The 26,023-nt window shown below is 42.5% G+C and overlaps 1 protein-coding gene across 1 annotated transcript in view; it reads left to right on the forward strand.

The window, feature by feature from the left end:
- SPAG1 (sperm associated antigen 1) overlaps positions 1-26,023 on the forward strand; it is a 50,889-nt gene continuing 24,866 nt past the window's right edge. The window contains exons 1-12 of the mRNA XM_054708515.1: positions 1-136; positions 1,766-1,907; positions 3,744-3,903; positions 5,952-6,077; positions 8,284-8,348; positions 9,074-9,183; positions 9,933-10,038; positions 10,511-10,641; positions 12,594-12,700; positions 14,399-14,558; positions 22,105-22,485; positions 22,903-23,002. Of these exons, the coding sequence (XP_054564490.1) occupies positions 1,768-1,907; positions 3,744-3,903; positions 5,952-6,077; positions 8,284-8,348; positions 9,074-9,183; positions 9,933-10,038; positions 10,511-10,641; positions 12,594-12,700; positions 14,399-14,558; positions 22,105-22,485; positions 22,903-23,002 (1,586 nt within the window). The 5' untranslated portion in view covers positions 1-136; positions 1,766-1,767. The remainder of the gene's footprint in view (positions 137-1,765; positions 1,908-3,743; positions 3,904-5,951; positions 6,078-8,283; positions 8,349-9,073; positions 9,184-9,932; positions 10,039-10,510; positions 10,642-12,593; positions 12,701-14,398; positions 14,559-22,104; positions 22,486-22,902; positions 23,003-26,023) is intronic.

Raw genomic sequence — 26,023 nt, forward strand, 5'->3', positions numbered from 1 at the left:
GCTATGGCTGGAGGTTGTCATTTCCTCTCGGCCTCGGGCAGCAGAGGGCGCTCGGCCCTGTGGAGGCTCGAAAGATGCTGAAGTGGGGAAGAAAACAGGTTTTCGTGTTACTAGAGCATCGCAGTTTCCACTGGAGGTAATACGATAAGCTGAGTAGGAAATACAGGAAGTGGGTGTGGATCAGGATGATGGAGAGAAAAAATGAAGGTTTTCCTAATCTGAAACAAAAATTCAAACAGATGTGGAAGAGTTTTAAAGAGAGCAAATAAGCCCGCCGGTGTGGTTCAGCGGCTCAGCGCGGACCTATGAACCAGGTCAGGGTACGATTCCTGGTCAGGGCACATGCCCAGGTTGCGGGCGCGGTCCCCAGTAGGGGGCGTGCAAGAGCCAGCCGATCATCATTGTTTCTATCATTCCCTCTCCCGTCTCTGAAATAAGGAAAAAAAAAAAAAACACAACACAATTTTTTTAAAAGAGCAAATAAAGTCTTGTATAAGTTGTATTTTAGAACTTGAGAGTTAATATTTTGTTATCTTAATGTGTATCCTACCAACAATGGTAGTTTTCAAAAAGAATGATCAGAAATGTTAAAACAGTGTTCAGAATGATATTTTTCTGATTAGGTAAGAGATGTCTATCATTTCAAATGTTTCCCACTATATTGTATTCAAATAATAAAATCTCAGGGGTTGCAAGATATCTTCAATTTAAGGTAATCTATTTTAATCCTATTAGATGTTTAAACCTCTCCCATTAAAGATCCTCCAACTCTTTGGCAAATTATCCTAAGACATCTATTCTGGGCAACATCAATGATTTAAAAATTCTTTATGTTGCACCCTTAAAGTTACATTATGATGGGAGACATTCATCATACTGGACCCTTCTGGTATGGCGTAAAAGCCAATATCTCATTTCTCAGCCGTATCTCATCCAAATGCTGATGAACTGTTATCTGTATTCTATACCCAAGTTAAAGCCAGCAGGAAGATGGAGGTGAAGCTGACAGAGCATTTTCCTCTTCTGCAGAGGTCCGCTATATGACTAGACTCCCAGAGGGCAGGCATGCTGAAGGAAATACTTCAAATGAATTAGGTCCACTGCTGCTACTTATTTTTAAACTAGAGGCTCAATGCACAAAATTCGTGCAAGAGTAGGCCTTCCCCTGGCTGCCAGCACCGGCTTCTCTCTGGCACCTGGGACCCAGGCTTCCCCCTTGCAGCCCTGGCTTCTTCCGGAAGGACATCCAGTCTAATTAGCATATTATGCTTTTATTATTATAGATTTATCACCCAATATACTTTAGGGCAATGATTAAAAAAAAGTATTGCTTTCAGAGAGGAAGGGAGAGGGATAGAGCGAAACATCAATGATGAAAGAGAATAATTGATCGACTGCCTCCTGCACACCCCCCATTGGGGATCAAGCTTCCAACCTGGGCATGAACCCCAACCAGGAATCGAACCCTGACCTCCTGGGTAGAGGAAAGTATTTTTTACCTTTTTTATAACCTGCTTAGTCATTGAATTTCAGCATTGCGTAAGTGAAGATGAAGTGAGATAATCCATATATGGTACATAGTAATTTAGCTCTATGAATGTTAGCTGTCATTATCAGAGAGAGAGAGTTTAAAATCAGTAGCCTTCCTCCTTTTCTCTAGAAATAAAACATAATTATTAAAGAAGTACCTAGATGGTTACTGCTATCCAAGTTGCGTATTATATATATATTAGATTCATAACTGTTTTCCTGTACTATATTTCAGCCATGACTGCCAAAGATTGTCCATCATTGTTGGGCTTTGGAACAACAAAAACATTCAAAATTCCCGTTGAACATTTGGATTTCAAGTACATTGAAAAATGTTCAGACGTTAAACATTTGGAAAAAATTCTTTGTGTGCTTAGGTAAGCATTTAAAAATCATTTCAAGTTTCAATTTGTCAACTTTAATTATATTGTTCTTGCCTTCTAAAAGCTGAAGCTGCATTAGAAACGTTGGAAGACATGTTCAAGTTTTGATATTGTTTGTTGTATTTTCCCATATTAGGTTCCAAAATAGTGGTTTTGATCTTGTTGTTAGTTTGGAGAGGTCTGGCTGGGTCTACTTCCAGCATGCAACGTAGGCTAATTAGTTTTGAAGAGGGCATTTTTCTTGCTTCCTTCACATTGTCTAGGAAAAAGTAACCGTGAGAGTAGCCAGTAGGATGTAAGGTAGCTCACCAGCCTACGCTGATAAGGTAATTTGGCACTGTCCCGCTTAATGCCATCTGGTGACTCTGTGAGCTGGTCACTTGGAGGATGGTGGGGAAGCCAGCCTGGAGGCAGGAACAGGAGGCAGGGAATTGGGGCCTTCTCTGGTTAAGAACCCCATGGTGGTGATTCTTAAACTTTAATATACAAGTGGTTGTTAAAAATGCAAATTTGAGGGTCCCATTCCCAGAAATTCTGCTTCCAGAAATCTGGGGTGGGGCCCAGGAATCTGTGTGTATTTTTTTTTATTTGTTTTGTTTTGTTTTGTTTGGAATCTGTGTTTTTAACAAGTGCCTGGCTAATTGACATGCAGGTGGTCAAGGGAACCCACTTTGAGAAACACTGTCCTGTGTCACGTATTTCGGGTTTCTTGAGGGGTTTTCCCTTGGAGAGTAGCCTGATGTGGCAGGAGCACTTGTGGAGCGTGGCATCCGTGGTATTTCTCTGCGGTGGCTCTCTGTTCTCCCCTGACCCCTCATCTTACCACCGTGTCCTTTGCTTTTTCCCTCTCGTTATCTTTGGTGTCCTGTCCTCCCCAGGCACCCCTGCCTGTCCCCAGCCAGAGTTGATGTAACAACCTCATCATTTCTGAAATGGAAATGTGAATCATGTCATTGCTTTCCCTTTTGTTTTTCTCAGCAGTATAAGAGCATTTTCATGTCTATTTGACCAAGGACTGATAAACAAAATGAGTTTACGGGATGAAAGAGTTTGAAAACCATAGTAATAATGTTGGTTCTAAGAAATTCTATGAATAGCTTCATTAAATTACATTGCATTGACTTGGAATTATGTGTGTTTTTTAAAAATTTTATTTGAAAATGGGATATATTTCTATTTTTCTAAAAATTTAAAAGTATACAGATTTACAAGAGAAGGGCAAAAATTGATTTTCTTTTTAATAATAATAATTTTTAAAAAGACAAACTAGAACAGATGTCTCCATTCAACTCTCTAAGAGAGGAATTCTGGTTCTTGGTTGTATTTAGAGTCCTGTTGTTCTAAATTGTTCCTCTGCCATTTTCTTCCCATCCCTTTGGGGGAAAAAAAAAATTAAGCTAGGAGCTCCTCCTTGGAAAGCAAGTCCAGAGTCTCACTTTCTGCCTGCCTCTAATATTGAATTTCAGTTTTTAAGTTTATAATTACCTTGTGTACAAAAGGAACGTATGTGTGTTAAAGAGGAGAGGAAATGTTACTCGTTCAACTTGCAAAGCGGGTGATGGAAATCTGCGTCCTTGGAGCTCCTGTTTTCCTTCCGTTGCATCCCTGCATCCCTGCACGGAGGAACAGATAATAACGGAGGTTGTGCTGGTTGAGGAAGGTGCGTGGGAAGCAGCAGCCCCACCTGCCACCTCCTGTGGGGAAGGCGGGAGGGGACAGCCCTGAGATCTCCGCAGAACTCCTGGGCTCCGTGGAACCCAGCCTGCAAACCACTGGTCTAGCTGATCTCTAAACAAAGAGATCTCTAAAATTCTGTCCCATTTTCTTAAGGTCTGGAGAGGAAGGATATTATCCTGAACTTACAGAGTTTTGTGAAAAGCGCCTTCAAGGATTGGCTCCTCAAAGTAGAGCTTTGAGGAAAGACAAACCTGTAGCCACAGAATCCAGTTTTTCAGCGAGAGAATGGGAGAAAATTGATGGCGATATAAAGGTAGAGATCAGCCCCAGTTTTTGTGACATTGTCATGTTGTATAAATGTCTACTTCACTTATCCAAAATTCTAGGTTTCTTTTTTGTCAGCCAAAGGCTTTTTTTTTTATATAATATTTTTATTGATTTCATAGAGGAAGGGAGGAGGAGGGAGGAAATAGAAACATCGATGATGAGAGAGAATCATGGCTTGGGTGACTCCTGCATGCCCCCCACTGGGAATCAAGCCCGCAACCTGGACATGTGCCTTGACTGGGAATCGAACCCGTACCTCCTGGTTCATAGGTCAGCCCTCAACCACTGAGCCATATTGGCTGGGTTCAGAATGCTGTGTTTTGAAAAACTTTCATCAGCTTTCTCATTTTACCATTTTATTGACTTGAATTTGAAAATCTGGTTATTAATATAGCTAAAATAGTGGTTTATGTTTAGAGTTCTTTGACTTTATTTTGGGGGATAAAACCTTTTTTTTAAAAAATAGTTAATTGAGCCCTAACTGGTTTGGCTCAGTGGATAGAGCGTCAGCCTACGGACTCAAGGGTCCCAGGTTTGATTCCGGTCAAGGGCATGTACCTTGGATGTGGGCACATCCCCAGTAGGGGATGTGCAGGAGGCAGCTGATAGATGTTTCTCTCTCATCGATGTTTCTAACTCTCTATCCCTCTCCCTTCCTCTCTGTAAAAAAATCAATAAAATATATTTTAAAAAAAATAATAATAAATAGTTAATTGATTTTTAGAGAAAGAGGAAGGGATAGGGAGAGAGAGAGAAACATTGATGTGAGAGCATAACATCGATTGGCTGCCTCTTGCATGCCTCAAACCTGCAACCTTTCGGTGCATAGGCTGACACCCAACCAACGGAGCCACACCGGCCAGGGCACAACCTCTTGGTTTTAGTTGCAGAGCCTGCTTTTACCCAACTGTGTATTCTTGCAGGTCACTTTTTTAGTTAGTCTCCTTCTCATCCCCCTTTCTTTCATATTTTCCTTGCTACTTCTCCTGCATTCCCCATTCTCTCTCACTCCTTTCTCTCTTCTGCAATTCCTCTTCTCCTTCTTCCCTTTCTTCCCTTACTGTGTTTTTATTCTTCTCCTGTTTGCCTCCCTACATCCTCCCTGCCTTCTATACAAATAGGACAGGTAATAGAGTTTATTTCTATATCCCAGTGCCTATTTTAAGAATGTCTAACAAATAGTACACCCTCACTATATATTTGATGAATAAGAAATAATAGAATTTCACAAATAATAAAGAAATATCCTACTCAGTTTTTTCCTGGTATCAGTGACAATTTAGTTTATCTTTTTTTTCTTTTAATATATTTTATTTATTTCAGAGAGGAAGGGGGAGAGAGATAGAAACATCAATGATGAGAGAGAATCATTGATCGGCTGCCTCCTGCATGACTCCACTGGGGATCAAGCCTGCAACCTGGGCTTGTGCCCTGACCGGAATCAATCCGTGACCTCCAGGTTCCTGGGTCAATGCTCAACCACTGAGCCATGCCAGCCGGGCGACAATTCAGTTTAATGAACATTATTGTGAGCCTGTTATATGCTAGACACTGTGCTACCTTCTTGAATCACAAAAATGAGATTAAGACATAGGCTCTGCCCTCAAGGAATTTATAGTGTGGTGAGAGGGATGAACACTAATAGATTATTTTAAACCGTTAGGCTAATACATGGAGGAGGAACATTTTTAGCCCAACCCGGAAGCTCAGAGAAAGCTTACTGGGAGAGATGGTAAATAAGATCTTGCAAGATAATGAAAAGGAGGAAAGCCAACAACAATATGAATTTACTTAATAATACTGAACCGTACACTTAAAAATGATTAATAGGATAAATTTTATGATATGTGTATTTTCCCCACATAAAAAGAGTAGGAAGGGCATTCCAGGTAGAGAGAATGGCATGATCAAACTGTCACCTAAAAAACTGACCGACCCATAGGAAATTTTGAGGATGGATAGTCTTTTCTAATACTTGGTTAATTACTTAAAATTGTATATTTACCTCCCTTTTCCTCCCCTTTTTTTTCTCAGAATTGGGTAACAGAAATTAAAAAAGAAGAAAGTAAAATATATTTTCATGAAACTGAAACATATCCAGCAAAGGAAGAAAATTTGCCTCCAGTTCGTGGTTCAGGCAGCTGTCTTCATGTTGCCAAGGTAGGCCTTTGGTGTGGGCGTGGTGGGTGGGGAAGAAGGTTGTGTGTGAGGAGAGCTATCTCAGTTTAACCAGTGCAGCCAAACGGTGGTGTGTTCTAGGAGAGCAGGGATTTTTTCAGCTGGTCCTGTGCTGTTACCTTCATGAGTAGACCGTTGTTCATCAACTGATGAATCAAAATGAAACAGCCTTTTCTTTTGAAGGCTTGCATCTTAGATTAACTGCCTTTCTTCATTTTTCTTTTGCTGTTCCGTCTTTTCTATTCTGACCATTTTTTTTGTGTGTGTGTTTTTTTTTTAAACTTTTATTTTAGGAGGAAGGTTGAGGGAGAGAGAGAGAGAAACATCAATGATGAGAGAGGATCATGGATTGGCTGCCTCCCGAATAACCCACACTGGGGATCGAGCTCACAACTGGGCAAGTGCCCTGACCAGATATTGAACCATGACCTTCTGGTTCATAGCTCAACCACTCTGGCTGGTCAAGGACATTTATTTATTTATTTATTTATTTATTTATTTATTTATTTATTTGTTAATCCTCACCCAACGATATTTTTTCATTGACTTTTAGAGAGTGGAAGGCAGGGAGAGAGGAAGGACACATGTTTTTAATATTCTGTATGTTAAAATGGGAAGTATGCAGAAAGCATTTCACTGTGAAGTGAAATATGATTGTTATCTCAAGAAAAGCACTTGTGTGATTGAATTGGCAGCTTCAGTTGCCACTTTTTTCTGGAATAAATTTTTCTCCAAAAATTTATGATTATTCAGACTTGTTTTTTTGGCAGACATTGCGTTGAAAATGAACAAAGCGGGCCTGTCACTTTAACTGACAGTGCTCTTTGCCGGTGATAATACCTGAGCTTTCAAGTACAATCTAGAGTCTTTCATATTCTTACGTGGCTCTTGAATACCTGCTTGTGACAAAAATAATTTCCCATACTCAGACTTTTCTGATGAGCTCCATGAAGATATTAACAGATATGGTTTTTTATTGTATGATGAAATGTATGAATATTTGGAAGATCTGCTTAACTCCATGTGACCAATGCACAATGTTACAAAACTGCTCAAAATGGCTTCAGATTATGACTAACCTCTAAGAAATAATTTAAGAAACGATTTGTGAGCATAATGGCTACTGTTTGCTTCTCTCCCACTCCCTCTGGTGCTTCCACTGGGCGTGTGAACGAGGCTGGGCCACTTACTTAGCACCAAGCTGTGCTTGGTCAGGGATGGGCGCATGACCCAAGCTAGGCAATCAGAATCCTTCCCTGGGATTTCTCTAAAGATGCAGAGAAGAGTCCCTTTCCTTTCTGATTGGGAGGCCTGTGAGGTTATAACCCCAGGCTGCTTGTGGCCATGTTTCCTACTACATGGAGAAAGCAAGTAGCCAGCAGGGAAAACAAAATCAGTAGGCAGAGAGAAGCAGAGATGAAGAAGGGGGTGGGGGAGGGGAGGGAGAATTGGAGAGAGACCATATGACTCTTTCATCCAGCAATATCCCTGCCCTGGCCTTTCATCAGTTTGGTTACATAAGCCAATAATTTATTCTTTTTAAATACAATTAGTCCAAGCTGGGTGTCTGTTATTGCAAACAAACCAGCATTGAGTAATATAGCAAAATATTCTCCAATGTCTAGGTTCTAAAAGAATGACTGATAGTTTGTTACTTTTTTATTATAAGAAAATCACGAATAATCATATTTCACACGTGATTTTAAAAAATTTTATGTATGTGCTTAAAGTCCTGTAGATTTCTCTGAGAATTAACTATAAATTTTTTTAAAATATTTTTTATTGACTTCAGAGAGGAAGGGAGAGGGGGAGAGAGAGAAGTATCAGTGATGAGAGAGAATCATTGATCGGCTGCCTCCTGCATGCCCCTTACTGGGGATGAAGCCTGCATCCAGGCCTGTGTCCTAACCTGGAGTCCAACAGTGACCTCCTGGTCTATAGGTTGACGCTCAACCACTGAGCCACACCTGCTAAGGCGAATTAACTACAAATTTAAAACCCTTTTGAAGGGTAATATATATTATTTTCTTAATAATTTTAATACTGGATTTGTTATAGCTTAAAGGGTACGTATTTTTCTTATTCATTCAGTTTTCTTATTAATCCTATTCTTCACATTGCATTTATAATAAAACCTGCTAATCTTATATTAAGTATGTCTCATAAAGTATGTTTTTTATTCTTTTAGGGAAAATATTCTAAAAGTAGATCAGCTAAAAAGAAAATTCCAAGGGATTATGCAGAATGGGATAAGTATGTTTTACATTTTCTATGTAAAATTTGTCACTGAAAACTTCTCTACCACAAAATACTATAAGTTCTTAATTATAAACCTGATCATTAAGAATAGCAAGGTACTTCAATAGAGTACTTAGAGTATATAGTCTAAGCACTCTTGATTTTGTTTTTCATTGAATAAAAATCTTCTGCATCCTTTTTTTATAAGAGCAACCACAAATAAATAATATAATCCTTATACCTATTCAAAATAAAAAAGAACATAAATTTTAAATTGAGAGATTAAAAATGGTGGCAGCGTACGTGGATGCTGCACAGACATGCTCCCAGGAACAAACTGGAATTACAACTGAAATACAGAAAAACTTACTGAACAATCAACGGAAAACTCGCAGGAGAGGACCCTGATATCCGAGGACCGAAAGTGGAGACCGCATAGCGACTGATTTACTTTGTATATTGTAAAAAAATAAAATAAAATTAAGAGTTAAAAATAAAATTTAAATTGTGAGAAATGTGTCACAATTTTAATTACAAAATCTAATTAGTTTAGATCTGTTTAATGTTTAAGTTCTCACTAAATTACATGGTTAATAAGAAAGAATACAGAAAACTTGTAATATAAACTATTATGCATTTTTGCAATATGTGTTTAAAGGCATGGTGATACAAATACAAGAATATCATTATTATATTTTATTGTATTATATTGTACTTTTTTGTTTTTATTCTTTCTTAAGATTTGATGTGGAAAAGGAATGTTCAAAAATTGATGAAGATTGCAAAGAAAAAACTCTAATAAACAACAAGTCACATTTGTCTAAAATTGAGACAAGATTAGACACGGCAGGTAATTGGGAAAATATAAGAATAATTTAGTAGTCTTTAAGTTTTTAAAATTATAATAAAAGCTGTCAAGCTAGAGGACATTCTCTCTCTCTCTTTTTTTAAGTGGTTGCCTCCCACACTGGGATCAAGCCTGCAACCCAGATACATGCCCTTGACCGGAATCGAACCCGTGACCCTTCAGTCCATGGCCAATACTTTATCCACTGAGTCAAACCAGTTGGGCAAAGGCTTTCTCTTTCCATGCTACAGGTTTTCATGACAAGATCATGCATTTTCTCCTAAAGCTGACCACTTTTAACAAATTCAAATCTATCCTTTATTTAATTTTATATGAATAACAGTTATACTTCTTAAATTTTAGTAAGACTTAAAAATACAAACCATTTTTTTACTGTAATTAATTTGTTTTCCATTTCTTTTTTTTTTTTAAATCCTCTTTTTCCTTCAAATCACTCAAATTTATTTTCTTTTTGCTTCAAAACAAAATGATGGAGCAGTTTGTTTTCATTTGAAGTCCATAGGTGTATAGTACCTTTAAAGAGAAACAAAACCAGTCATAAAATATGTAAACCCTCAAAAATTGTGAATGATTAGAAAAAAGAAAAGAAACATTACTAAATTTAGGAAATCATTTCTTTTAATTATTTACAGTTTTCTGCTTCTATTAAAATAAGCATTCTTGGATTTAAAATTTTGTAAATATTCTATTAAATTATATTTTTACTTAAAGCAGGTGCCATTTGTTTCTAGGTCTGACTGAGAAGGAAAAGGATTTTCTTGCTACTCGTGAAAAGGAGAAAGGAAATGAAGCTTTCAAGTCGGGAGATTACGAAGAGGCTGTGAAATATTATACAAGGTGAGCAAATTTTTGTGTGGTTTAAACTTGCTATTTAAAAAAAAATGGCAGCATTTAAATTTAATTATTGAAAGGACATAAATAAGCTAAATGGCCTATGTCAGGCTCAAGATATTGTGGTTTATCATAAATTGACTTCTGGTTCAGTATTATTTTATATTGGTTTCAGGTATAAAGCATAGTGGTTAGACAATCATATACATTCCAAAGTGTTCCCCCCAATATTTCCAGTACCCACCTGACACCCTACAATGCCATTGCCTATATTCCCTATGCTGTGCTTTATGTCCCCCTGACTATTTTATAACTGTCCTAACCTTTTCCCTCAGTTCCCCAACACCTTCCTCTCTGGCAACCACCAGTCAGTCCATTCTCTGTGTCTACGACTCTGCTTTAACTTAAGCTGAGTTTCTCTGTCTTCTTGTATTTACCACTGGTCTGCTCAGTGCCCATGAGTGTTTCTTCTTCATAGGAGCATATCCGTGCTTCCCACGGTAGCAGCCTATAATAATCGAGCTCAAGCAGAACTCAAGCTACAGAACTGGAACAGTGCCTTTCAGGATTGTGAAAAGGTCTTGGAGTTGGAGCCTGGAAACGTAAAAGGTAAAACATGTTCATAAAGGATGCTTTTAAACTTACAGCAGGATCCTTAAAGACTCTTTGTAGGCACTCATTATGTTTACACTAAACACATGTCAAATAAACTCAGATTTCTATATGGAATCATTGCCTTCATAAAGTTACTTTTAATTTCAAGTTTAACTTGGAATTTAAGTCCCTAATTATTTGCATTGAAGTGGCCAATAATTTCAGAAGATTCAATAAAATACATGAGTTTTTTAAAGAACTATCTCAAGCTTGCATTTAACTATGTTTTTTTTTCTTTCTATTTTTTTATTTTGTAAAATACATATAACATTTACCATTTTAATCATTTTTAAGTGTACAGTTCAATGGTATTGTTGTGCAGTCATCATTACCACCCATTTTCCTCTCTTTTTAAATTTTGTTAATTTATTTCAGAGAGAAAGGGAAAGGGAGAGAGAGGTAGAAACATCAATAATGAGAGAGAATCATTGATTGGCTGCCTCCTGCACACCCCCTACTGGAGATCCAGCCCGCAAACCCAGGATGTGCCCTGATCGGGATTCAAACCAGCAACCTCTTGGTGCATGGGACAATGCTCAATCCACTGAGCCACACCAGCCAGGGGCAAAATGATTTATCTTTATATTTCCATAGTTCGTCCTTCCTTTCTCCCTCCCTCCTCTCCTCCTCCCTCCCTTCCTTCCTTCTATTTATTTATTTATTTGTTTATTTCTTTATTAGAGGCCTGGTGCACGAGATTCGTGCACTGGGGAGAGGTGGTCCCTCACCCGGCCTGGGCCCTCTCGCAGTCCAGGAGCCCTCAGGGGATGTCTGACTGCCACAGAGGTGGGAGAGGCTCCCACCTCCGCTGCGCTCACCAGCTGTGAGCCCTGTGCGAGCGCACTGACCACCAGGGGCAGCTCCTGCGTTGAGCATCTGCCCCCTGGTGGTCAGTGCACGTCATAGTGACCGTTCGTTCTGCCATTCGGTCGATTTGCATATTACCCTTTTATTATATAGGATTTTTAGAGAGAAATAGGGTAAGAGAGAGAAAGAGAGACATCGATTTTGTTGTTCCACTTATTTACGCATTCATTGGTTGTTTCTTGTATGTGCCCTGACCGGGAATCAGACTGACAGCCTTTCAGTGCACAGGACAATGCTCAGCTAACTGAGCCACTCCAGCCAGGCTCCGTAGTTCATTTTAAAACTAACATCACATTGGTCAAAATTAGGCTTTAAAACAGCACATTAAAATATATCAGATATAAATTTCTCACCTTTCAGAATTACTAAGCCTGATTCTTTTCAATATAATGACTTACTACACAAATTCTCTCAGTATATAATGGATACTGGATGGGACTAGAAAGGCATTTATTTTCAGGATTTAATAATTCTTATGCATTCAGACATATTTAAAAAGCTGATGCAAATTACCAAAGTACTTGATTTCTGAACCTAGCTGACTTAATCATCATGATTCTCTCAGTTATCCATGTGAAATACCTCCTTCTAGTTATTTTAGAACTTGCTATAAAGACTTCACTAATGATCCCATAATTCTGAGTCAGATGCTGGTCAGTAACATACTAAGTTTGAATAAATGATGTTCAAAGTTTTCAGAGAGTGGTGAAATAATGCTCGTGATGATTATAAGGAGGCAAACATTGTTTAATGAGAAGCCTCCACTATGTCGCGCAGCGTGGAGTCTCTCAGGCCCTGGAGGAGCTGGCAGGGCCTGGGGCTGCCAGAGGGCCAGGTTGTTGGAGGGGACAGGTGCCTGATGAGCCTCTTGTTGACCTCAGTGCCATTTTCTGTCTGTGCGACAACATGAAAATGGGTGTCGTTAAGCTTTGCACAATTGCATCCTAAACTGTCTGTGCTACTTACGTTCTTCCACTCACAAAACTGCTAACCATAATGACTTATGTTAAAACAAACCACTTATTTTAGTAAAATTTCAGCTCTTCTGCGCCGTGCCACTACATATAAACATCAAAACAAGCTCCAGGACGCGATGGAAGATTTGCGTCAAGTGCTGGATGTTGAACCTGATAACGAGTTGGCCAAAGTGAGTACAGGAAGTGATTCCTCACAGAATTCTGTAGTTGGCTGTTTCTGTGTTTATGTGACAGTGACATCAGTCTTGCTGGATACATGATGCTGAGGACTAGGTTGCAGCTTTAAAAAGTAGGTATGTCCCAGACACCCCCAAGGGCTTAACATCAACTTGAAGTGGAAGAAAGCAAGCTCTTACATTGTTCAAAACTGTAAACCTACTTCTGAAGGACAAATACTCAGTTTTTTTTCTTTCCTGCAGTGCTGTAGGCAGTGGTTTTCTTTGAGCTAATTCCAGTTTATTATGCAGAGCGGTGTGTGCATTTCCTGGGCTTAGGCAAGAGCTTGATGGCCCATAAGAGAGTGTTTCTCTCTGTAACTTGCATGGAAAGCATGCGTCACTGACACAGACTGACTCGGATCTGCACTGGGCAGGTGTGTGTGTGTGTGGGTGGTGGTGGTGGGGGGTGGTGGTGGTGGTAAGGCCTTGAAGAGTAGAGTAAGTGTTGAGAACTGTGAAGGGTCTGAGAGATTTTACCCTACTTGCAAATGAACAAGGTGGCCTAGCCGTGGTCGGCAAACTGCAGCTCGCGAGCCACATGCGGCTCTTTGGCCCCTTGATTGTGGCTCTTCCACAAAATACCACGGCCTGGGCGAGTCTATTTTGAAGAAGTGGCGTTAGAAGAAGTTTAAATTTAAAAAATTTGGCTCTCAAAAGAAATTTCAATCGTTGTACTGTTGATATTTGGCTCTGTTGACTAATGAGTTTGCCGACCACTGGCCTAGAGGAATATACAAGATTCCTGGGTCGGACACAAAGGACTTGGTTGCGGCCTAGCAAGCTGAAGAGCTTCAAGTTCATGTCCGTTCCCCTGGCTCCCAAGTCTCATGGGGGCAGCACAGAAAGGCCCCGAGAGATGCTGCACGCTCAGTGCATTTGTGTCACAGCGGAGGCATCCCCCAAGTTTCAGGGATTATAAGCAAACCTGCCCAACTCACCTAAGAGGGAAACATTATCTTTATTTTCCCAGAGAGCAAACAAACCGGCTCTTTCCTCTGGAGAGAGAGAGATTCTCTTTCCCAAGGCAGTTCACGGAGAGATATTCTATTTTCCAAGGCATACATCCTTAAAAAGATAGCCTGACATCGTTTCGTTTCTCTGCTCACCATATAGTCAGGAATGAGAGACTCAAGGAGCACTGTATTCCAACAAGATGTTCCGGTTCTCCTCATACGCCTGCTGGGCAGCTCTCTCTGAATGGCAGCTAACGTCCCTAGTGCATCAGCTGCATTTGTCAAGCCAGCATTTCAGTGAATTCGATGTAAGGCCCAGTTCAGGAACACATCTTCTCCCCATAGTAGTTCCTTTTTTTAACAGTGTGTTTAATATATGTGCATATGAACATATCTAGGAAGATGATCATCACAATACCCAGTGTTACCTAAGTGGCAGATAATTTTTTTCTCTCTTTTTTATACTTGTTAATGCTTTAAGTTTTTTACAACAGCCATGTATGATTATAATCAGACAAAGCAGCAAAGTTGTTTGAAAAAGAAAAACAACAGACCACTATAAAAAGCCTTATGTTAGTTATCGTTGTATACTTTTTAATAGCTTCATATTCTTGCCTGAAAGAATAAAGAATAGTTTTATTTTTTATTAAAGGAAAACATCTTTTTCTTTTTTTTTAATATGGTGATTATGTTGCAGAAAACCCTGTCAGAGGTTGAAAGAGAGCTGAAAAATTCTTCGCCCGCATCTAAGACTCAAACCAAGGGGAAAAGGATGGTTATTCAGGAAGTAGAAAACTCAGAAGATGAAAATGGAAAGGACAGTGAAAGAAAACATGAAGATGGCAGTAGAGATAAGAGTAAAACATTTTTTCTCTTTTGGTTATGTAAAATACTACTTATATGATGAGTTAGTCTATCAAACTTTTTATAGCTTTACTTTGTGAATCCACAAGCAGGTTTTTCCTTAATCTTTTTCTTAATATAACTCCTTTTTCTTTTTCTTTTCTTTATTTATTTTAAAAATATATATTTTTTTAAAAATTGATTTCATAGAGGAACAGTGAGGGAGAGAGAGATAGAAACATCAATGATGAGAGAGAACCATTGATCGGCTGCCTTCTGCATGCCCCCCTACTGGGGATCGAGCCCACAACCCAGGCATGTGCCCTTGACTGGAATCAAACCTGGGATCCTTCAGTCTGCAGGCCTATGCTCTCCACTGATCCAAACCGACTAGGGCTCATCTTTTTCTTAATACAATCTCCCAAACTCATTTTTTGTCTTAACCTGACACTGTTTTCTAATGCTCAATTTAATTCCTGATTATCTTTTTTAAATTTATTTATTGATTTCAAAGAGGAAGGGAGAGGGAGAGAGAGATAGAAATGTCAATGATGAGAAAGAATCCTTAATAGGCTGCCCTCTACTGGGGATCAAGCCCACAACCCGGGCATGTGCCCTGACTGGGAATTGAGCCATGATCTCCTGGTTCATAGGTCAATGTTCAATCACTGAGCAACACTGGCCAAGCTATCATCTTTTTAAAAAATATATATTTTTTCATTAATTTTTTAAAGAGAGGGTAAGGAAGAGGGAGAGATAGAAACATCAATAATGAGAGAGAATCATCAATTGGCTGTCTCCTGCACATCCCCTACTGGGGATCAAACCTGAAACCTGGGCATGTGCCCTGACCAGGAATCATTTCTGATTTTGTCATTCATGGCCCCAAATTATTTTGTAGAAAACGGAATATTTAAAAATATGTAAGATTCAGAAAACAAAAGTTTCTTGATAAGGAGAATATAAATTTTAAGACCAGTTAGTTCCTTTTTATCAGGAAAGCAAATCAAGATTAGGTGGAATAGTCCTAGCCAGTTTGGCTCAGTGGCTAGACCGTCAGCCTGAGGACAGAAAGGTCCCGGGTTGGATTCTGGACAAGGCATATGCTCAGGTTTTGGGCTCAATCTCCAGTAGGGGGCGTGCAGGAGGCAGCTGATCAATGATTCTCATTGATGTTTCTATCTCTCTCTCCCTCTCTCTTCTTCTCTCTGAAATCAATAGAAATATTTTTTTTTTTAAAAGATTAGGTGGAATAAAAGGTTGGAAGCCATTTTAAAGACATCCTTTTAAAATGAAATAAAATTATTGGAACTATTTTATGCTTCTACCAAGTTTTATTGTTAGATGGCTTGTAAAGAGGTCCTGGAGCCTTGGACAAGACGGGAGAAATTCAAGTCACTATTAGGAAAATAATGTTAAAGTCCAGAGGAGATTATCGAGCTGGAATCTTTGCAGGTGGTTTCCCATTCCACCACATTCCAAGAAAGAATTGCTAGTCATTATGTGGTAGGCGGCGGGAACAGCAGCAGGTGTCTGACCAGGGGGTCAGACCAACCTGAATTCAGCAACCTCGGTACTTGGATTCTGGCTAGAAAAGAATTCAGAGCCAAGACCCAAACTGTAAGAGAACATTGGTTTGTTAAGTCACAAAGGTAGAGAAAGTAATCCCTAGAAGAGATGGGCTTAGGAAGGCAAGTGGTGGAGGCAAAAGGAGGGCCCTTGGAGCCTGGGGCAGGGAGGAGGAAGGAAAAGGGAAAGGCACCTGCATGCTCTCTGGAGGGAGAGTGCACTGGGTCCTCCATCCTAAGGGTTTTAGGGTGGAGACTTTAGGGGAGGCCCCAGGGGAAGGTTTGAATAGAATATTCATCAGTTTTCAGGGTTGTGGTCTCCACTGATTGATTGTGGCACCAGGGCAGGGGGTCTTTATTCAAAGCAGCTGATCCTGAGGTTGGTTTTGTTGCTTATCTGGGCCTGGAGCTGAAATACAACTGAGGCCTAGATGTTATCTCTAGGGGGGAAAGGTCAGGGGTTCCAAACCAGTGACCACTGGTATGCTAGGGGAGGAAAAGTCACCATGGGGGCGAGGTCCCCCCCTACCATTGATTGTCTGTTGCCAGGCACCTGGGGCTATCTGCCCTGGTGGCCTTCTGTACCTGGCCCATGGTCCTTGCCTTACTCATGTCCAACTGCCCACCATAGATAATACCACATTTTCTTTCTTTTTTTTTTTTTTTAAATATATTTTATTGATTTTTCACAGAGAGGAAGAGAGAGGGATAGAGAGTTAGAAACATCGATCAGCTGCCTCTTTGCACACCCCCTACTGGGGATGTGCTCGCAACCAAGGTACATGCCCTTGACTGGAATCGAACCTGGGACCTTTCAGTCCGAAGGCCGACGCTCTATCCACTGAGCCAAACCAGTTTCGGCACCACATTTTCTTTATCCATTCATCAGGTGGTGGACACTTGGGTTGCTTCTGCTTTTTGGCTATTAATAATGCTGCTATGAATATTCAGGTTTATGTGTGTGAACATGGTTTTGATTTTCGTGGGTATAGGAGTAAAATGCTTGAGTGATATTGTAACTCTATGTTTAACTTCTTGAGGAACTGCCAGACTGTTTTCCAAAGTGGCTATAGCATTTTATATTCCCAGTGGCCATGTCTGAGGATTCCAATTTCTCTACATTCTTGCAAATACGTGTGATTGTTTGCCTTTTTTATTATAGCCATCCTAGTGCGTGTGAGGTGGTAATTCCTCATGGTTTCAATTTGTATTTCTCTAATAACTTATTGTGTTAACCATCTTTTCATGTGTTCAAAAGCCATTTGTATATCTTTTTGGAAAAATGTTTGTTCAAGTCCTTTTGCCATTTTACTTGCCTTTTTATTGTTGCACTAGAGGCCCAGTGCACGAAATCCGTGCACAGGTGGGATCCCTAGGCCTGGCTGGCGATCAGGGCCTATTGGGGCCATCTTGCCCAGTCCTGATCGGGGCTGGGCCAGTCAGGGCCTGCCAACTGCCAACTGGGGCTGGGGAGGGACTGTGGGAGGTTGGCTGGCTGTGGGAGGTTGACTGTGGAAGCACACGGACCACCAGGGGGCAGCTCCTGTATTGAGTGTCTGCCCCCTTCTGGTCAGTGTGCGTCATAGCGACTGGTCGACTGATCATTCTGATCATTCACTTGTAATGGTCGCTTAGGCTTTTATATATATAGATTATAAGTGTTTACATATTTAGATAGTAGACCTTATCAGATAATAATTTGCATATCATTGTTTCCATCCAGTGTGTGGTCTTTACTTTCTTGATTACATCCTTTGCATTTTGATGAAGTCCAATATATTTTTACATTTTGATGAAGTCCAATATATTTTTCTTTTGTGCTTGAGCCTTTTGTATCATATATAAAATCCATTGTTAAATCCAAGGTCATGTAGATTTATCCTTATGGTTTTTTTTCTAAGAGTTTTATGATTTAGCTCATATTTTGGACATTGATTTATTTTGATTAATTGTGGTAGGGAGGAGTCCACCTTAGCTTTTTTTTTTTTTTAACATGTAGAAATTCAGTTTTTCCAACATCACTTTTTAGAGACTATTCTTGACACTTTTGTCAAAAATCAATTGGCCATAGATGTATGGGTTTATTACTGGACCCTCAGTTCTATTCCATTGGTCTATATGTCTATCTTTATGCTAGTACCACTCTGGATTGTTTTTGTTGTTAATCCTCACCCAATGATATTTTTTCCAGTGATTTTTATAGAGAGTGGCAGGGAAGAATGGAGGGGGGGAGGAGAGAGAAAAAATAACACATCGATGTGAAAGAGACACATTGATTGATTGCCTTCCTCACTGGCCAGGGACGGAATCTGCAACCCTTCTGTGCTTGGGCTGATGCTCTAACCACCGAGAAATACTGGCCAGGGCAGTACTGCTTTGTTTTGATTACTGTAGCTTTTAGTAAGTTTTGAAATCAGAAATATGAGTCCTGCCTGGCTGGTGGGCCTCAGTGGTTGAGCATTGACCCAGGAACTAAGAGGTCACTGGTTCTATTCCCGGTCAGGGCACATGTCTGGCTTGCAGGCTTGATTCCCAGTAGGAGGCAGCCAATCGGTGATGTTCCTCCCTCTGGTCGATGTTTCTATCTCTCTATCCCTCTCCCTTCCTCTCTCTAAAAATCAATAAAAACATATTTTTTTTTAAAAAAAGAAGTATGAGTCCTTTGATTTTGTTCTTCTTTTTCAAGATTATTTTGGCTACTTTGGAATTTTTATTAATTTGAAGATCAGGTTTTCTATTTCTGCAAAAAAGTCTATGGAATTTTGATAGGGATTATGTTGAATCTGTATTTCACTTTGGGTATTTTTGATATCTTAACAACATGAAATCTCCCTATCTATGATTAAGAAATATATTTCCAGCCTTAGCTGGTTTGTGTCTGTGGCTAGAGTGTCAGCCTGTGGACTGAAGCGTCCCGGGTTTGATTTCCATCAAGGGCACATGCCCAGGTTGCGGGCTCGATCCCCAGCAGGGGGCATGCAGGAGGCAGCCGATCAATGATTCTCTCTCATCATTGATGTTTCTATCTCTCTCTCCCTCTTCCTTCCTCTCTGAGATCAATAAAAATATATTTTTTTTAAAAAAGAAAAGAAATACCTTTCCACCCTAGCCGGTTTGGCTCTGTGAATAGAGCGTTGGCCTGTGGATTGAAGGGTCTTGGGTTCAGTTGTGGTTAAGGGCATGTACCTCAATTGCAGGCTCAATCCCCGGGCCCGTTCCAATCAATATGTCTCTCTCACAACACTGTTTCTCTCTGTCTCCCTCCCTTTCACTCTAAAAAAATCAATGGAAAATATCCGTGAGTGAGGATTAAGAACAACAACAACAAAAGATGTTTTTAAAAAAGAAATATCTTTCCACTTAATTTCTACTGTTGAACTAACTACTCTTCTATTCCTGAGATAAATCCCACTGACCATGGCATATAATCCTTTTAATATGCTACTGGATTTGGTTTGCTTGAGGATTTTTTTTTTTTCCACTGGGGCACGAACCCAGGACCTTCTGCGTGTAAAGCAGACGTGATAACCAAGGGATTTTTGCATCTACCAACTACCCGAACTGCCCTCTAAGGCTACCGAAATCCTGGTGGTCTTTAGTTCTGCTGGTTCTCTTCAGTCTTTGTGCAAATGACACTGTTGGCCATTACTTCCTTTGATATTTATTGCTGACTCCTTTCTCCCTGAAATACTCATTCTTCTTGGTATGTCCTCCTGGTTTTTCCCCCCTCATTTTTAGGCATCTCTCTATCTCCATTGTAGATTTTTCCTGTGACCATCTTTTAAGAATTGATCTGAATGACTCAGTCCACATTCAGACTTCAGTGATTCTTTATGTGCCAGCAACTCCCAAGTCGGTGTCTCTAGATCAGGCCACTCCTCTGGTCCACATTTGGAGTCACCTCCTGAACGAGTCCTCTGGAATGTCCTACAGGTAGTGCAGTACCTAACAGGACTCACAGGACTTTCATGTTCTGGCCTCTGTTAACCCTTACAGAGGCTGGCCAAGTTGTCCAGGGACATTCCATGTTAAGGAAAGAGGTACGGCAGTGCAATGCAGTTCAGTTCATTTGAATCCCAGTTATGCTGGGATTTTTCGCTCTCTGTGCTTGAGCAAATGCCTTAGCTACTTTCTCGTGTCTCTTATTTGTAAAGCGGGGATGATAATTACTTGGTCTGAAAATTAATGATAATGTCTGTGAAGGTCTTGGCCCCTATAAAGTTCTAAATAAACTGCAGCTACTGAGTAATAGTATTGGTCAGACACGGGAGGACAGCATACCAGGGAATGGGCAACAATACTCAGTTGTCCATTGTTACTGCTGACTCTGACCTGTGCTCCCATCCGTTTCTGTTCCGGGCGGGGACTTAAGCAGCAGATAGCAGCTCAAGATTGGAGCCTTGCTTTTTGTTCATCCTACTGTTACCGGGGAGAGGGAGCGACCTTGGTTCTTGTCTTCTTGAGGGAAAGATTTCAATCAAGAGACAAAGTGTAGAAAAGCAAGCAAGAACGTATTGACCTCAGCAAAAATATACTTAGGACCGTGAAACAAGGAAGGGCATAGGAGCAGCAACAGGAGAGCCCAGGCTGGGCTGCCGTGGCTCACTGGGGAGTCAGAGGAAAGGGGGCCTTGGAGACAGGTTCAGGGCAGTAGCCCCAGAAGAGTGCTGCTGCCCATTGCTCCCCTGGTTGCTAGTCTCATGGGGTCCCTTAGAGGTTAGGGGATACGTGCATACATGCGGGAGGTGGTTGGGGGGGGGGAGGGGGAGCGGATGGGGGAGGGAATGGCAGGGGCATGCTCCCTGGGGAGAGTGCACTGGCATCTTCATTTTCAGGGATTTTATTTTATTTTTAAATATTTTTACTGCTTTCAGAGAGGGAGAGGGAGAGGGAGAGATAGAAACATCAATGATAAGAGATAATCACTGATCAGCTGCCTCCTGCACGCCCCACACTGGGGATGGAGCCGGCAACCCAGACCCGTGCCCTGACTGGGAATGGGACCTTGACCTCCTGGTTCATGGGTTGACGCTCAACCACTGAGCCACGCCTGCCTGGCGAAAACCATTTACTCTTAAGTGTCCTTGGTTTAGGGAAAATAGGGTTTACTAGGTTGCTGCAGACTGCTGTTTAACTATCTGTCTCAGTTTCCCTATTTTGGAATTTTCCTAGCTTCTTACTATTCTATAACGCGACTGGGTCCAATCTGGGATTTAGCACTATTATACGATCTTTTTTTTAAAAAAAAATCATTGTAATGGAAAACTTTTAAAAAACAAATTATTAATTTTAGAGAGGGGAAGAGAGAGAGAGGACATGAATTTGTTCCAGCTATTCATGCATTCATTGGTTGCAACTTTTGTACGTGCCCTGACAGGATGGAATCCACAACCTCTAACCCGCCAGGGCCAAAAACTTACCGTCTTTTAAAGACTCACTTTAAAAACAAGGTGCTTTATTTTATGTGATTTCTTTGCTAAATTCGCTTTAAAGAGACTTACAAATCCCTGGGACTTTATTTTTCTGTCCAGTGATCTTTATCTCCTAGTCCTTTATCATAAGGAAAGGTTACCCTAGCCGGGGGTGCAATTACTGTATTCAAGTTTTAGGAACTTCATTCGCTCGAAAATTGTACCTGGAAGAAAAGTGCCTATTTTGTAAGTCCTACCTTTTTGCCCGTGGGCTTTGATGAAGGGAGTGATTCCGAAATGCCGGTTTGCAAGTCAGAAGCCTTTCCGTGTTTAAAGAGTTAAATACGGGGTTGGCTTCCGTCCACAGCCCGGACAGCCCCGGGGGCTCGGGCGCGGGCGGGCGGGCGGACCGGCCTGGAGGTGCGGGGGCCGCGGGGCTCCGCCCGGGAGAGGGCGGCGCCCGGCTTCCCCGCCCCGCCCGCCCGCGGCCCGGCGCCGCGCCTCTGCGCCCGGCACCCCCGCGGCCGCGGTAGTTTGTCCTGATGATGCAAACACTCACTTCCCGCATCCACTTCCCACAGAGGCCGCCGAGCCCGCGGCCGCCGCGCGCGCCATGGGCAACATCCAGAGGAAGATGACGGGCAAAGGCGAGGCGGGCAAGCGGCTGGACAAGGGCGCGCCGCGGCGGGGCCGCACGCCAGGGCCCGGCGCGGACAAGCGGGGCCGCCCGAGGGCCCCGGCCCCCGCCGGCCGCGCCAACGGGCACCCGGGCGGCGGGAAAGGCGCCCGGGACCCCGTGGCGGCCGACGCGTCCCCGGCCCCCGGCGCCCCGCCGCCCGCCCCCGCCGCCCCGGCCGGCCCCTCGGGCCTCAAGAGCCAGGGCAACGAGCTGTTCCAAACGGGACAGTTCGCCGAGGCGGCGCTCAAGTACTCGGCGGCGATCGCGCAGCTGGAGCCCGCAGGTAGGTGCGCGGCGCCCCGCCCGCCCCGGGCTCCCCGGACCCCCCGGGCTGAGCGTCACGGGCCCTGGAGCGGAGAGGCGCGGGCACCTCCCCAGTGACAGGCGCGGGCACCTCCCGAGTGACAGGCGCTGGCGTTTCTGCATTCCTTCCCGGCGGCCGAGGGCGGTGCGTGGCCGGACCCCGGGGAGCCGTCCGCACCTCGGAATGCGCAGTCTGCGTCCGGGCCGGGGCTGTCCCCGCGCGCGCGCTGTCCCCGGCCCCCCGGGGGCCGCCGCGGGCGCACCGCTCCTCGGAGCTCTGCGCGATCAGCAGCCCTCGGCCCTGCAGTGCCCCCGGGGACCTCTGTCGCCGTGTAGCTCTGGAGGAGTGGATGTCACCAATGGATTCTAACTGTGTTTGCTTACGTGTGATTTTTAGGAAGTGGAAGTGCAGCCGACCTAAGTGTCCTCTATTCAAACCGAGCGGCGTGCTCCCTAAAGGAGGGGAACTGCAGCGGCTGCATTGAAGATTGTAACAGGTAAACGGCCGCCGTCAGGTCTGTCCGGCGTGGCTAGCATGCCGGGGCGGTGGATGCAGTGTTTCACTGTCCCCCTGAGTTTTCTGCATGACTGTCATTTCTTAAGAAGTTGTCCGGTATGTTAATGGGTTAATTACGTAAAAACCGTAAACTCTCTTTCGCACACAGGAAGACAGTCAGAGAAGGTGGTGCACCAGGCGTCCTCCAACTACGGCCCGCGGGCCACAGGCGGGTGTTTTTGCCGTTTTGTGTTTTTTTTTACTTCAAAATAAGATATGTGCAGTGTGCATAGGAATTTGTTCATAGTTTTTTTTTTTAAACTATAGCCGGGCCTCCAACCGTCTGAGGGACAGTGAACTGGCCCCCCGTTTGAAAGGTTTGAGGAGCCCTGGTGCACACTCTAAATCTCCACTGCGGCCACCCCTCCACGCTCTTTTTACGCCAGGCCTGGACGGCGGAGAAAACTCCTCGCTGCCCGCTCTGCCTCCCGCAGTCCCCTGTGGCATCAGAGCTTTCTCCCAAACTGTCCTGTTCAAAGTGTTTCAAACAGGTGTTCACTAGCTCAGCACGCTCTTCCAGACAGTTCCAAACCACTCTGTCGCCATCCTGCTCCCCCAGCAAGCTTTCTGCTCCCATTCGGTCCACTGCCTTCAGTGGGCCCTGCACACCTTTGCTTCTGAAGTTCCTGCTCAGCTGCCCCCTCCTCTCCGCCTGCCTGGTCGCCTTCAGCCTCCCTGGTCGTCTTCCTGTCTGCGACAGACGCTTGCACTGTCACTCTCTCACCTGTGGGTGCTTGGGTCATCCGCGGCCATTGGGTTGCAACCTCGTTGAGGTCAGGAGCCATGTCTTACACAGCGTTGCATCCCGCCAGTTACACGCTGAAATAGAGGAAACCCATTTTCATGAGTAAAAAGTATTGTTTTCTTTTACCGTTAAGTACTAAGCCTTCCTCAGGAGCCTTTTGGAAGGAAGCTATTATTAGTGAATCTAGAAAATACGAAGTCCTATGTCCTGGTTTTGACCTTAACATTCCTGGATTACTCCTTTCGTCTGGTATAATTATTGATATCATCCCCTTTCACTCTCAGAGGCCCCAGTTTGGACAGTAACTTATATGGATACCCTGATTATAAGGTGAACAATTCAATTTTTTTCATTGGCACTATCAGTTTAATGCCGTGGGTAAAAACTTGTTAGTATCTGTATCTACTTTTTTTTTTTTTTATCCTCACCTGAGGGTATGTTTATTGATTTTAGAGAGAGAGGAAGGGAGAGAAAGAAACATTGGTGTGAGAGAAAAACATTGATCGAACATGTAACGTAGTTATGTGTCCTGATTGGGAATCGAACCCTAAACCTTTTGATGTATAGGACAATGTTCCAACCAACTGGGCCAGCTGGCCAGGGCTATGTCTACAGTTTTAAAAAAAGGTCTTTGCTGGTGTGGCTCAGTGGTTGACCATTGACCCAAGAGGTCCCAGGGTCGGTTCCCAGTTGGACATATGCCCAGGTTGTGGGTTCCATCCCTGGTCATGGCATGCATGGAAGGCAATCAAATCAATAATTCTCTCTTTCTCTCTCTCCCCTCCTCTCTCTAAGCATGTCCTCAGGTGAGGATTTTTATTTTTTTTAAAGGTCTTGGTACTCAGATTTTTTTTTTGCCAATTTGACATTCAAATTTTAAGTAAATAATATTTATATTCCACCTTAACTGGTTTGGCTCAGTGGATAGAGTGTCGGCCTGCGGACTGAAGGATCCCAGGTTCGATTCCAGTCAAGGGCATGTACCTTGGTTTCGGGCACATCCCCAGTAGGGGGTGTGCAGGAGGCGACTGATTGATGTTTCTCTCTCATCGATGTTTCTAACTCTCTCTCCCTCTCCCTTCCTCTCTGTAAAAAATCAATAAAATATATTTAAAAAATTTATATTTAGTCTGCCCTGACTTTAGACCTCATCCACTATTGTGCTAGTTCACATTAGCTAATTGTTACATTTTCAGGAATTTGTGAATAGGTCGAAGTCATGTGGGTAGCTCGAAGTCTGCCATGGCGCAGTACTAATACCATGAAAATTGGCAAATGCCATAAACCTGGGCTTTTTTCCTGCAGGAGAGCTGGATGTTAAACATTTACCACTGCCCATAACTAACCAACAAGACCACGTGAATTTGCAGAACATCAGGCGCACTGCGATTTGCAGCCAAGAACCTGTGAGAGGGCTAAAATAATAATAATACCTTTCCTTCCACCTTCTAAGTTCTAGCTGGGCTCATAGTCAAAGTAACAGAGGGATAATAACAGGAGAAAATCAAATTTTAATACATGTGCACGGGGAATTCACATAAGCATGAAAACTCCAAAGAGACAGTGAGGTAAAATTTGGTATATATGTTATTTTTGACAAAGAAAGGAGGGGAACACACATGGCAGGTAAATATTTGCTAGACAACCCAGAAACAATGAGATGGGGGGCTGAGGGGGGTTCTAGTAAACAGCCCCTGCTTGAGGCCTTTTTGCCGACCATACTTAATTCAAATTAGGCCAAGGTGAATATGGGCAAGATTTCTTTCCTGGAGCAGGTTTTTCTATCTGAATCTCTTGGGCAGGAAAGGAGAGAAAGATCAAAAGTTCATTTCTAATTCTTTTGTTTCTTAATAGTCAGTTTAAAAATCAATATCACAAAAGGCACAATTTATTCTTTTTTTTTTTTAAATATGGTTTTATTGATTTTAGAGAGGGAGAGAGAGAGAAACATCTGTGATGAGAGAGATCATCAATTCGGCTGCCTCCTGCACACCCCCCACTGGGGATCAAGCTGAAACCTGGCCATGTACCCTGACCAGGAATCAAACCATGACCTCCTTGTTCATGGATAGATGCTCAACCACTGAGCGACACGGGCCAGGCTTCCCCTCCCCCCCACCCCCAGGACATGCTTAGAGAGAGGAAGAAAGGGGGAGACAGACAGACAGACATCAATCTGTTGCCTTCAGTATGTGCCCTGAACAATCGAACCTGCAA

The sequence above is a fragment of the Eptesicus fuscus genome, chromosome 19 (assembly GCF_027574615.1).
Source record: "Eptesicus fuscus isolate TK198812 chromosome 19, DD_ASM_mEF_20220401, whole genome shotgun sequence".
Classification (NCBI taxonomy): Eukaryota; Metazoa; Chordata; class Mammalia; order Chiroptera; family Vespertilionidae; genus Eptesicus; species Eptesicus fuscus.